The sequence below is a fragment of the Aegilops tauschii genome, chromosome 5, assembly GCF_002575655.3.
Source record: "Aegilops tauschii subsp. strangulata cultivar AL8/78 chromosome 5, Aet v6.0, whole genome shotgun sequence".
NCBI classification, from domain to species: domain Eukaryota; kingdom Viridiplantae; phylum Streptophyta; class Magnoliopsida; order Poales; family Poaceae; genus Aegilops; species Aegilops tauschii.
Genome location: NC_053039.3, coordinates 512,295,722 through 512,309,238, shown reverse-complemented (window position 1 = coordinate 512,309,238; position 13,517 = coordinate 512,295,722). Strand labels below are relative to the sequence as shown.

Below are 13,517 nucleotides of genomic sequence, written 5' to 3'. Positions count from 1 at the left end.
TAAGAATGGACCTACACATTGTTATCTTCAGTCTATAAAATCGCACCTATGCCACTTGGAGATTCAGAGATAGATCAGATTCCAAGTGTCAGGTCCTTCATATAATTCTCAAGAATACATGCAAAGTTCGAAGCACTTCATATGTAATGCTCAGGTTCAGATGCACTATGATATAATAAGACAATATGCTTATGTGATTCTTAGAAGGTTATTCAGTAAATAAAATATGAAAGATACGAGATGAAAACGCCTACAGCCAGACTCTCATCATCATCCATGGAATCCAAGTTATAATCAGCACACATCAGCACCAGGAACATCCTGCCATAACTTAGCATCAGTTCTGGCAAAACTGCCATGAAATATTATTCCACCACATGATTGTTCTAATACACGTATGCTTTAAGCCCTTTATATGAGCATCTATGCTTTAAGCCTGTCTCGCATACATAACATATGTATCAAATGTATCACATGCACTGAAATTCAATGTATCAAATGTATTAGGACATTGACATACAACCTGCATGCTAAATGGATGACACGAAATGCATGTTGTGAAAGATGCCCTGACTTATAGTTCTGACCAATCAGAATCTTATAGTTCTGACCTATCAGAATAAAACTGGGATAATAAGGACGACAATAAATTTACCTTCAAGCATAAGGGGCCATATACTATCAAAAATACCAAAATAATAACAACAGTTTATATGAAATCCTTTTCTAAACAGGGTTTTAATCAGCTGGAGTATTCAACCTATAAACAAAAGTTCCATTGCATGTTCCATGTCTTTATTAGGCCAATCATTATATCTGAATGTCAGATTACACATAAAATAGTACGTTGTGTGACATGTACATTGCCAGAAACATTGCGATAGTAGAAAACCTATAACAGCGATGATGGTGCCAATATGACGGCTGATTATTGAAATGCAGTTAGTAGCTCAAATAAATGGCGTATACCTCCAACTATCAAAATACCAAATAAAAAGATAAATGTAAAAAACAAATTACAGCTAATCTTGACCATCGCAAGAGTAAATGCTCTGTCATTACAAAACCTGCTGGTCTATTAAGACCGGACTTCAGCCTGTAAGGACTTCCTTGTAGACGATGTTCTTCATCGAGGTCAGTAAGGACACGGTCGGTCTTTTTCGCTTCTTTGGATTGTCCTTTTGCTTGTTGGCCTTCTCCTTCGGCTTCTCCTTTTGAATGAGTATCTTTATGTTTCTCTTTGCGGTGGCTCGAGACAAAGCAACATAGAGTTGACCATGAGAGAACACGGGATTGGGTAGGTAGACACCAACAATCAGGATGGTCTGCCCTTGAGCCTTGTTAATGGTCATAGCAAAGCTAAGCCTTATAGGAAATTGCTTCCTCTTAAACTTGAATGGAAACATGTCGTTTTCAGATGGGCAGAGAGGTATCCGAGGAAGGAAGACCCTCCTGCCAGCGTGTTGTCCAATCACGATTTCTGCATCAACGGTGTTCCTCTCAAAACATCTAACAACAAGCCTAGTGCCGTTACACAGTCCATTAGCTGGATCAATGTTCCTTAGAAGTATGATAGGGCAGTTCAGCTTTAGTTTGAGTGCATGCGGAGGAAGACCGTTGGGAGTCAATCCATTCTGAAACTCCTGAGCGTAGTAGCCATATGGGTCGTCCTCCGCACTGTCAAAGCTATGGTAGATTACTTCATCTCCATGAAAACACTCTATCATGTGGATGTTTATCTTGTCGACGTTGTCGTTTGTCGTGGAAAGGATTGCGCGAGATGTCATGTAATTCGAATCAGACATGTTGTCATCTAGACTCGGAAACACATGGTCAATAAGCTTCTCCAGGTCGTCAACCTCGCCTGTAGACGGCAGACAAATGTCTTCAGGGAGTAGTATCACTAGTAGAAAAAGGGCCTATTATCCCGGTTGGTAAGGGCCTTTTGTCCCGATTTTTGAACCGGGACTAAAGGGTCGTTACTAATGCCCTAACCCTTTAGTCCCGGTTCTTACACGAACCGGGACAGATGGGCCTCCACGTGGCCGGTGCGGCGAGCCCAGGCAGGAGGGCCTTTGATCCCAGTTGGTGGCACTAACCGGGACCAATAGGCATCCACGCGCCAGCATTTCAGTGGCTGGGGTTTTTGTTTTTTTTTAAAGGGGGGGGGTTGGGAGTTTTGGGGGGTTAATTTAGGTGTTCCATATATTGTGTTAGCTAGCTAATTAATAGAGGGAAGTGTCCTCTCTTATCTCCGTGCTTGGTCGACGCTACGTACTATATACGTATGGAGAGGACTAAACACGCTAGCTAGTAAGCAAATGAAGGAAACAGAAGATCGTCATGAACATATGCATACAGAGAGAAGTGATATCGACCACCTCTCCTTCTCCGAGAGATTGGTCGAACAACAAGTTCTCGTATATCTATCCGACACTACCGGCTACATATATACAATAATTATCTCTTAAAATATGATCTCCTAATTAAATTGTAAGAACACAGGGTCCACATAGTATTCTCCGTTTTCAGCGATCACGTGGTCAAGGAAGAATGCCGCCAATTCCTCTTGAATTGCTCGCATACCATCTGGTGCTAGGAGTTCATCCCGCATCCGAAAGATCTAATTTGAAGAAGGGGGTCAATACATATATATATATATGAATAAATGAAACTCGACACAAGTGATGGTAATAAAATAAAATTGTGAATATTATTGCTTACGCACTTCATATTGTTCGTCAGAGTAGCCCCACTCACAGGTCGTGTAGCGGATGGACTCGCAAACGTAGTATCCACAGTAATTATTCCCGGGTTCCTGCCACAACCACTTTACAAGAAATAGAGGTCAATCAAACTGATAAGCAAGCATGCTAAATGGTATTGATGAAACTAGCGCTTGAATCACTAGGAGATGCGCGGAACATGCTACTATAGTACTTACTTTCGGGTGTCTAAATTGCAGCTTCTTCGGCAGTCCCGGAGCTTTTTTGGTGAATTTTCTCCAAACCCTGCCAGACAAAGAAAACAATTACTTGATATCAGGAAATGAACAAAGTTGCTGATATGGTGGATAATGATCGATTTAACTTACTTCTCGAGCATTTGAGTCATGTCTGCATAGTCCTGGGGATCTTTTCGTCTCGAGTCTAAGACGGTTACTACTCCCTGCTCAAGCTTAATCTCTAGGAGAATATAGTGGAAGCTGCGCACGCATGCATAAGTTATCAATTACATTACTATAACCTGGACTAATAAGGGAAACCGAATATGCACAAGACAGTAACACTCACTTGAAGTTGTAAGGAAAGAGTATTATATCTTTGTTTTCATTTATTACCAATGATCGTAGCAAGTTGGCCTCGGTATTTTCGGCATGATATTTAACCTCAGTTGCATCTTAGAGATTTGTGTTAATGAACCCAATATCACCGATTTGTCTTTTCTTCAATTCGGCGATCTTCAATCTGCATAATATAGTGAGGATAATTATAAATACATGCAATGAAAGAGCTGACCTATATAGAGAGACTTAATGACAGAAGTAGTACTACTTACAGACAGTAGCAAGTGATCGTTGATTTATCGAGGGCCTTTTGATTGAAAAACTGGAAGAACTCCTCAAATGGAACATTCAACAGTTCAATTCCAACGAGGTCATGCTCCGGTTTAACTCTCAGCGTCAAAGTATTCCTCCCCCCCCCAGACTCTCTGCAGGTTTTCATGTACCAATCATGTAATCTTCGCATCATCGTTGTTAGAGATCTTTCATCTTTGACGAGAGGCTTCCCATAATGGTATTTGTGTTCGTCCACCTCCAAGATTTCATAATGTACATCGTCGGGCAGGTAATCTCCAAGATTGCTATAACCGGGCACCATCCTCGGATCTGCAGCGACGATGTCGCTAGACACCTTGAGCGGGGGGCACGATTGGTTCGCTTGTTCGCTGAGCTGGGCAATTTTTTCCCAGCTCGTCGTTCTTTTAACCTTTGATCACTAACAGTACTTCCCGACGGCTCTGCTTCGGCAAATGTCTTTGCAATAATGCGCTCATAGTTTCCTCTCAGCGGAGACTTTGGTGGTTTTGTCAGGGCAGCCAGAGTGCGCTTCCCTTTCACCGGATCTACCTTCTCCTCCGGAGGTGGATGTTTCTTTGCTTTCACCCCTTCAAAGAAGTTCGTCACTTCGGCTCGCACGATCTTCGTGGTTTCCTCCTCGGTCCTCTCGTATGGTAACTTCTCTGGAGTCTTCAGAGAAGGACCGAATCTGTATTGCCTCCCGCCTCTGGCTGTACTGCTAGACGCCGGCAGAGCATACGGAGCGGCTGCGGCTGTCTTCTTTCCTTGCTTATGAGGCGGAGGAGAAGGACTACGATGCGCCGGAGCAGCCGGAGCGGCGGCGGGTCTCTTCCGCCCTTGCTGACAAGGCGGAGAAGGAGGAGGCTGGCTGCTCTGGCACGCCGGCGCAGGCGGAGAAGGAGGCGGAGTGCCGCCACGCGCCGGAGAAGGAGGCTGAGTGCCCTGATCACTCGCCGGAGGAGGAGGCGAAGGAGGAGGCGGAGTGCCGCCACGCGCCGCATAAGGAGGCTGAGTGCCCTGATCACTCGCCGGAGGAGGAGGCGGAGTGCCCTTACTCGCCGGAGGCGTCCAGTTCGGAAGGTTAATGAGCTCCTTCCGCCATAGGCATGGAGTCTTCAGAGCAGAACCCAGCCGAGTCTCCCCTTCACCGGTAGGGTGGTCAAGCCGGAGGTCCTCAAATCCCTCCATTATTTCATCCACCATCACCCTAGCATATCCTTCTGGAATCGGCCGGCAGTGGTAGGTTGCGTCGGGTTCAGGAGGTAAAACAGAGCCAACAACCGCCTTGACTTTGAAGTTCTGCCATTGCGTCATAAGGTGGCAATGTTGAAACTCCGTGATAGCATCCACGGGGTAGCTAGCAGGAGCCGTCAAGACATGCTCCGGCTAAAGCAGCTCGATGGAAGCCACGTTGCTTCTCCGCTGAGATGGCGGGGTAGCTTCGGGGGTAGTTTCGGCATGTCGATTGCCGTCTCGTTCCTCTAGCGCTTGAACCCATTCGTGCAGCTTCTGAATTTGGGTCTGCTCCACTTTTTTCCTCCTCTCCTGGCTTTTGTAACCGCCTGCGTCCGGAAAACCAGCCTTCCACGGAATGGAGCCTAGCGTGCCTCGTGTCCGTCCAGGGTGCTCAGGATTCCCGAGGGCCATTGTGAGCTCGTCGTTCTCTCCGTCTGGAACGAACGTCCCTTGCTGTGTTGCATCGATATAGTGCTGAAGCATCTTGACTGGTATTCTCAAAAGCTCGTCCGTCCAAACGCACTTCCTTGATACAGGGTCCAATTTTCCGCCAGCCCCGAAGAACCAAGTCCGGCAACGGTCTGGCCAGTTCATTGTCTGTGGTTCGATCCCTTTATCAAGCAGATCATTCTCAGCCTTGGCCCACTTAGGCCGGGCTTTGAGGTAGCCACCTAACCCCGTGCGATGGTGAAGCTTCTTCTTCGCAGCATTCTTCTTGTTTGTCGCTGACATCTTCTTACTCTTTTCCGATGTCTTGTGGGCCACAAATGCGGGCCAGTGATCTCTGATCTTCTCATACCGGCCGATGAATTCTGGTGTCTCTTCTTTGTCGACAAACGTTTTCAGCTCATTCTTCCACCTCCTGAATAGGTCTGCCATCTTCTTAAGAGCATGAGACTTGATTAATTGCTCTTTAACTGGCTTCTCCAGATCCTCCTTTGGCGGTAGGGTGAAATTTGCCTTCAGCTCAGTCCAAAGATCATCTTTCTGCATATCATTGACATAAGATACCTCAGGGTCTTCCTTCTTAGGCTTATACCATTGGTGGATGCTGATCGGGATCTTGTCCCTAACAAGAACCCCGCACTGAGCAGCAAATGCTTCCTTTGTCCGGATGGGTTCAATCGGTTGGCCGTCGCGCGCGATTGCTGTGATCTCAAACCTTTCATCCGAGCGCAACTTTCTCTTCGGGCCTCGTCTCTTTACCGAAGTTGTGCTCGATCCGGAGGGCTAGAAAAAATAAGAAAGACGAGAGTTAATTAATATGTGTACATACCAAAACAATGAATGCATCAATTAGCTAGTCAGCACAGGCTTAACTAATATATTTACCTGGCTGGACTCTGTTCGGTCACCGGAGCCGTCACCACGGGCTCCTTCTTGCACCAGCATTGGGTCACCGGAGCCATCATAATCATGTCTTTCCTCCTCCACTCTTCGATAACCGTAGCCTGCTTCTTCACCCTGTTCTTCCAGACCATCATTGTCGTTAAGATACGACAAGACATCACCTCCGGCTAAGATTATGTCCCCCAACACCTCTTCTGCTTCCTCGTCTCATCCGTGCTCCATTGTTTCTGCAAATATTACAACATGGCCATTATTACACAAACATGACAGCAGGTGGATATATTAGTGCAAACGTAGACCTAGCTTATTCCGGGTTTGGGGTGGCCTCGGCAACGCTTCAAGGGTAGGGGCGCGGCGGGAGGGGGTAGGAGACCGACATCATTTTTTTCTACGGTTTGGGTGTCCTCGAGAGTTTTGGTCGAGCGAGAGGGCCGGGGGGTGCTCCCGTGGTATAAGTTATATATCGACCGCACATCATGTCAAAGTTATTTTGGAATGGAGTTCCCGATAAAATGTTGTCGGGGAGGGGGTATCGACCTCCCCTCATGTTGAAATTATTAGGGAGGGGGTATATCGACCCCCCACCCCCCTCATCATGCATATATAGCAACCACATACATATATACATTGAAAAAAATTACATATATACAACAAAAACATTAATACACATATGAACAAAAAAAATACATATATGAACAAAAACATGTTGTGAACAAAAAAAATTAATGTAATAAATCTAATAAGAAATTAATCTAATAAAAAACATCCTCTGAAGTTACATATAGCCACATACATACAAATATACATTTTATATATATGAACAAAAAATTAATCTAATACAAAATAAAAACAGAGCCGGACCGACGTGGCGGCTCACAGCGGGGGCGTCTGGCGATGGCAATGGCGGGGGAGGCGAGGGCGCCGGTGCGCGGGGGCAGGCCGCGGGAAGGGGCTCGGGCGCGGGGCAGGGGCCAGCGCGGCGACGGCGTGGTCGGGGACAGGGCAGCGCAGCGACGGAGTCGGAGGCAGGGGCGGCGCGGCGACGGCGTCGGAGGCAGGGCGGCGCGGCGACAGCGTCGGAGGCAGGGGCGATGACGGCGACGGCGACGAGGAGCAGCGCTGGGGCGTCGGGCATGAACTGACGGTGAAGTTGTGAAATTTCACAAGTCCAGCTTATATACAAAGAGCATTGGTACCGGTTGGTGGCACCAACCGGGACCAATGCTACCTTTAGTCCCGGTTGGTGCCACCAACCCGGACCAAAGGCCTCTTTTCAGCAGCCCAAAGGGCGGGAAGCGGCGGCCTTTGGTCCCGGTTGGTGGCACCAACCGGGACTAAAGGGGGGGCATTGGTCCCGGTTGGTGCCACCAACAGGTACCAAAGGCACCCTTTAGTCCCGGTTGGTGCCACCAACCGGGACGGAAAGCCTTGCACAGCGGCGTGGTGGTGGGAGTTTAGTCCCACCTCGCTAGCTGAGAGAGAGCCGCACCTGTTTATAAGGTGCGGTGCGCCTGAGCTGTCGAGCTCCTCTCTAAAGCAGGCTTATGGGCCTAACCACTCTATACATGCATGTGGGCCTACTGGGCCTTCTGCGGGCCTGAATCCTGTCCCATGGATGGGTTTGTAGTCGTATTCAGACCGTGGTGGCCCAGTAGGTGGCATAATTTTTATTTTTTGCCTGTTTTTTTGTTTTCTTTTTTGCTTTATTTATTTTGTTTTGTTTCTACTTTCAACAAAAAACTTATTTATTTTATTTTATTTTGTTTCTAATTACTTATTTATTTTACTTTATGATAATTCTTTTTGCTATTAAAGTTTCTAACAAAAAAAGTTCTTTATGAAAATTCTTTTTGCTTTCAATGATTTTGAACAGAAAATACTTCGATAATTTTAGTTGCATCAATTTTATATAATTTTAGTTTCAATAATACTAGAGGTTGCTTATAATATTTTGAACAGAAAATACTTTGATAATTTTAGTTTCATAAATTTTATTTATGTTATTAAAGTTTATTTTATTTTGTTTCTACTTATATATTTTATTAAAGTTTATATTATTTTGTGTCTAATTACTTATTTATTTTATTTGTTATTTTTCATGCATTTACTGATTATTTTGAGGTATAAGACCCTAAAATTGAAAAGCATTTCAAATGAACTCTGAAAAGGTTGAAAGTTGGCATGGTATCATCATTTCATCCACATAGCATGTGCAAGAAAGTTGAGAGGGTTACGGCAAAAACTGGATGCACTTCGTGTACAAAACGGACAATGGTATCATACTCGTCTGTTACAAAGTTGGCATGGTATCATCATAATAGTTGCGGGAGAAAGTCTTCACTTTTTCTTCGCTTGTGTCATTTGCTTATTGCGCCGTAACCATGGATAATCTTCATCGTTTATCAGGATGCTTGGGTCAGCCTTGACTTTGAAGGGAGGAATTTCATGAAACTTTTCATGATCTTCAGACATGTCTGTCTTGCCCTCCACTCCCACAATGTCCCTTTTTCCTGAAAGAACTATGTGGTGCTTTGGCTCATCGTGTGATGTATTCGCTTCCTTATCTTTTCTTTTTCTCGGTCTGGTAGACATGTCCTTCACATAGATAACCTGTGCCACATCATCGGCTAGGACGAACGGTTCATCAGTGTACCCAAGATTGTTCACATCCACTGTTGTCATTCCGTACCTGTACCCCGCCTCCTGACAGATTGACCCATTTGCACTTAAACAAAGGGACCTTAAAATCATGTCCGTAGTCAAGTTCCCATATGTCCATTATGTAACCATAATATGTGTCCTTTCCCCTCTCGGTTGCTGCATCAAAGTGGACACCGCTGTTTTGGTCGGTGCTCTTTTGATCTTGGGCGATCGTGTAAAATGTATTCCCATTTATCTCGTATCCTTTGTAAGTCAATACAGTCGAAGATGGTTCCCTGGACAACGAGTACAACTCATCACAAATAGTGGTGTCACCTCTGAGACGTGTTTCCAACCAACTGCTGAAAGTCCTGATGTGTTCACATGTAATCCAGTCGTCACACTGCTCCGGGTGTTTGGAGCGCAGACTGTTCTTGTGTTCATCGACATACGGGGTCACCATGGTAGAGTTCTGTAGAACTGTGTAGTGTGCTTGAGACCAAGAATGCCCGTCCCTGCATATTATTGAGTCCGCTCCTGGCGTGCCTTTTCTAGTCAGTCTCCCCTCATACCACGATTTAGGGAGACCTATCTTCTTAAGGCCAGGAATGAAGTCAACACAAAACCCAATGACATCCTCTGTTTGATGGCCCATGGAGATGCTTCCTTCTGGCCTAGCGCGGTTACGGACATATTTCTTTTAGGACTCCCATGAACCTCTCAAAGGGGAACATATTGTGTAGAAATACGGGCCCCAGAATGACAATCTCGTCGACTAGATGAACTAGGACGTGCGTCATGATATTGAAGAAGGATGGTGGGAACACCAGCTCGAAACTGACAAGACATTGCGCCACATCACTCCTTAGCCTTGGTATGATTTCTGGATCGATCACCTTCTGAGAGATTGCATTGAGGAATGCACATAGCTTCACAATGGCTAATCAGACGTTTTCCGGTAGAAGCCCCCTCAATGCAACCTGAAGCAGTTGCGTCATAATCACGTGGTAGTCATGAGACTTTAGGTTCTGGAACTTTTTCTTTGGCATATTTATTATTCCCTTTATATTCGATGAGAAGCCAGTCGGGACCTTCATACTGAGCAGGCATTCAAAGAAGATTTCTTTCTCTTCTTTCGTAAGAGCGTAGCTGGCAAGACCTTCATACTGCTTCGGAGGCATGCCGTCTTTTTCGTGCAAACGTTGCAGGTCCTCCCGTGCCTCAGGTGTATCTTTTGTCTTCCCATACACGCCCAAGAAGCCTAGCAGGTTCATGCAAAGGTTCTTCGTCATGTGCATCACGTCGATTGAAGAGCGGACCTCTAGGTCTTTCCAGTAGGGTAGGTCCCAAAATATAGATTTCTTCTTCCACATGGGTGTGTGTCCCTCAGCGTCATTCGGAACAGCTAGTCCGCCGGGACCCTTTCCAAAGATTACGTGTAAATCATTGACCATAGCAAGTACGTGATCACCGGTACGCATGGCAGGCTTCTTCCGGTGATCTGCCTCGCCTTTGAAATGCTTGCCTTTCTTTCGACATTGATGGTTGGTCGGAAGAAATCGACGATGGCCCAGGTACACATTCTTCCTGCATTTGTCCAGGTATATACTTTCAGTGTCATCTAAACAGTGCGTGCATGCATGGTATCCCTTGTTTGTCTGTCCTGAAAGGTTACTGAGAGCGGGCCAATCGTTGATGGTTACAAACAGCAACGCGTCCAGGTTAAATTCCTCCTGTTTGTGCTCATCCCACGTACGTACACCGTTTCCATTCCACAGCTGTAAAAGTTCTTCAACTAATGGCCTTAGGTACACATCAATGTCGTTGCCGGGTTGCTTAGGGCCTTGGATGAGAACTGGCATCATAATGAACTTCCGCTTCATGCACATCCAAGGAGGAAGGTTATACATACATAGAGTCATGGGCCAGGTGTTGTGATTGCTGCTCTGCTCCCCGAAAGGATTAATGCCATCTGCGCTTAAACCAAACCATACGTTCCTTGGGTCACCTGCAAACTCAGCCCAGTACCTTCTCTCGATTTTTCTCCACTGCGACCCGTCAGCGGGTGCTCTCAACTTCCCGTCTTTCTTACGGTCCTCACTGCGCCATCGCATCAACTTGGCATGCTCTTCGTTTCTGAACAGACGTTTCAACCGTGGTATTATAGGAGCATACCACATCACCTTCGCAGGAACCCTCTTCCTGGGGGGCTCGCCGTCAACATCACCAGGGTCATCTCGTCTGATCTTATACCGCAATGCACCGCATACCGGGCATGCGTTCAGATCCTTGTACGCACCGCGGTAGAGGATGCAGTCATTAGGGCATGCATGTATCTTCTGCACCTCCAATCCTAGAGGGCATACGACCTTCTTTGCTGCGTATGTACTGTCGGGCAATTCGTTATCCTTTGGAAGCTTCTTCTTCAATATTTTCAATAGCTTCTCAAATCCTTTGTCAGGCACAGCATTCTCTGTCTTCCACTGCAACAATTCCAGTATGGTACCGAGCTTTGTGTTGCCATCTTTGCAATTGGGGTACAACCCTTTTTTGTGATCCTCTAACATGCGATCGAACTTCAGCTTCTCCTTTTGACTTTCGCATTGCGTCCTTGCATCGACAATGACCCGGCGGAGATCATCATCATCGGGCACTGGTTCCTCTTGATCTTCAGCAGCTTCCCCCGTTGCAGCATCATTGGGCACATCGTCTGGTTGCTCTTGATCTTCAGCAGCTTCCCCCGTTGCAGCATCACCGTATCCAGGGGGCACATAGTTGTCATCGTCCTCTTCTTCTTCGCCGTCTTCCATCATAACCCCTATTTCTCCGTGCCTCGTCCAAACATTATAGTGTGGCATGAAACCCTTGTAAAGCAGGTGGGTGTGAAGGATTTTCCGGTGAGAGTAAGACTTCGTATTCCCACATGTAGGGCATGGACAACACATAAAACCATTCTGCTTGTTTGCCTCAGCCACTTCGAGAAAATCATGCACCCCTTAATGTACTCGGAGGTGTGTCTGTCACCGTACATCCATTGCCGGTTCATCTGCGTGCATTATATATAATTAAGTGTGTCAAAAACCATTACAGAACATCATGAATAGATAATTAAGTGACCAAATTAATAGAAGTTCATCATCACATTAAAACCAGAGTACATACATAGTTCTCATCTAACAACATATAGCTCTCCAGAGCATCTAATTAATTAAACCATACATTGAAACTATGTAAAACATTTCAATGCGAAAACAAATGCGATCATAATCGCAACCAAGGTAACAATTGATCCAACGGCATAATGATACCAAGCCTCGGTATGAATGGCATATTTTCTAATCTTTCTAATCTTCAAGCGCATTGCATCCATCTTGATCTTGTGATCATCGACGACATCCGCAACATGCAACTCCAATATCATCTTCTCCTCCTCAATTTTTTTAATTTTTCCTTCAAGAAATTGTTTTCTTCTTCAACTAAATTTAACCTCCCGACAATAGGGTCGGTTGGAATTTCCGGTTCACATACCTCCTAGATAAATAAAATCTATGTCACGTTGGTCGGCATAATTTTCATAAACAATAAATGAACCAATAGTTATAAAGATAATATATACCACATCCGAATCATAGACAGGACGAGGGCCGACGGGGGCGGATACCAAAACCATCGCACTATATAATAACAAGCAATACAATAGTAAGAAAATTAGACAAGTATCTATCTAAAGTAAGAATTTTTTTTCTTTCAGAAAGAAGATAAGAACAAGAGGCTCACCACGGTGGTGCCGGCGACGAGATCGGCGCGGGCGATCGACGACGGTGAAGACGGGAATGGGACGTGACGGGCCGCTAAACCTAGACAAATCTCGAGGAAAATGGAGCTTTGAGGTCGAGCTTCGAGAGGAGAAAGCTTAACTACTGTGGCTCGGGCATTTCATCGAACACCTCATGTGCATAGGAGGTGAGCTAGAGCACTACAAAGCCCTCCCCTCGCTGGCCAGAGAAAAACAGAGCACTAGAGTGCTCTGCTCGCGGGCGAGGGATATATATAGGCACCTCATTGGTCCCGGTTTGTGGCATGAACCGGGACTAAAGGGCAGCCTATGGTCCCGGTTCAAGCCACCAACCGGGACCAATGGTGGTGGGCCAGGAGCGAGGCCCATTGGTCCCGGTTCGTCCCACCAACCGGGACCAAAGGGGCCAGACGAACCGGGACCAATGCCCCCACGAGGCCTGGCAGGTCCCTGGCCTCACGAACCGGGACCAGTGCCCCCATTGGTCCCGGTTCTGGACTGAACCGGGACTAATGGGCTGACTCGGCCTGAACCAAAGCCCTCTTTCCTACTAGTGTATGTTGCCTTGATCGTCGACATCCTCAGTGCCATTGCCGACCCTTAGCAAGTAATCTGCAAACCACGTGCCATTATGAGCCCTCATGTTGGTGATGAGCCGAAGCTGCCGCATACCCTTCCATAGATGAGAACTTCGGAGGGTTGCATCAATTATCTGGCCCCGCGACCCCCTTCTGACGACCGGAAGCACCTGCCTAAAGTCCCCGCCAAAAACAACAGTCTTTCCTCCAAAGGGTCGGTCGCGTATTCCCATGATGTCGCGCATGCTATTGTCCAATGCCTCGACCGCTTGTTGCTTCGTCATGCTGGCCTTGTCCCATATTATCAATGAGGCCATCCTTAGCAGCTTGGCGGTCC

The 13,517-nt window shown here is 46.3% G+C and overlaps 1 protein-coding gene across 1 annotated transcript; it reads right to left on the bottom strand.

Annotated features, from left to right (window-relative positions):
- Window positions 1-1,091: 1,091 nt before the first annotated feature.
- On the bottom strand, window positions 1,092-13,464 carry LOC109758345 (uncharacterized). The gene is made up of 2 exons (XM_073499396.1): window positions 13,167-13,464; window positions 1,092-1,864 (listed from the first exon to the last, which is right to left on the bottom strand). Exons 1-2 carry the CDS (start codon window positions 13,462-13,464, stop codon window positions 1,092-1,094), a joined length of 1,071 nt encoding a protein of 356 aa, XP_073355497.1.
- Window positions 13,465-13,517: the final 53 nt, after the last annotated feature.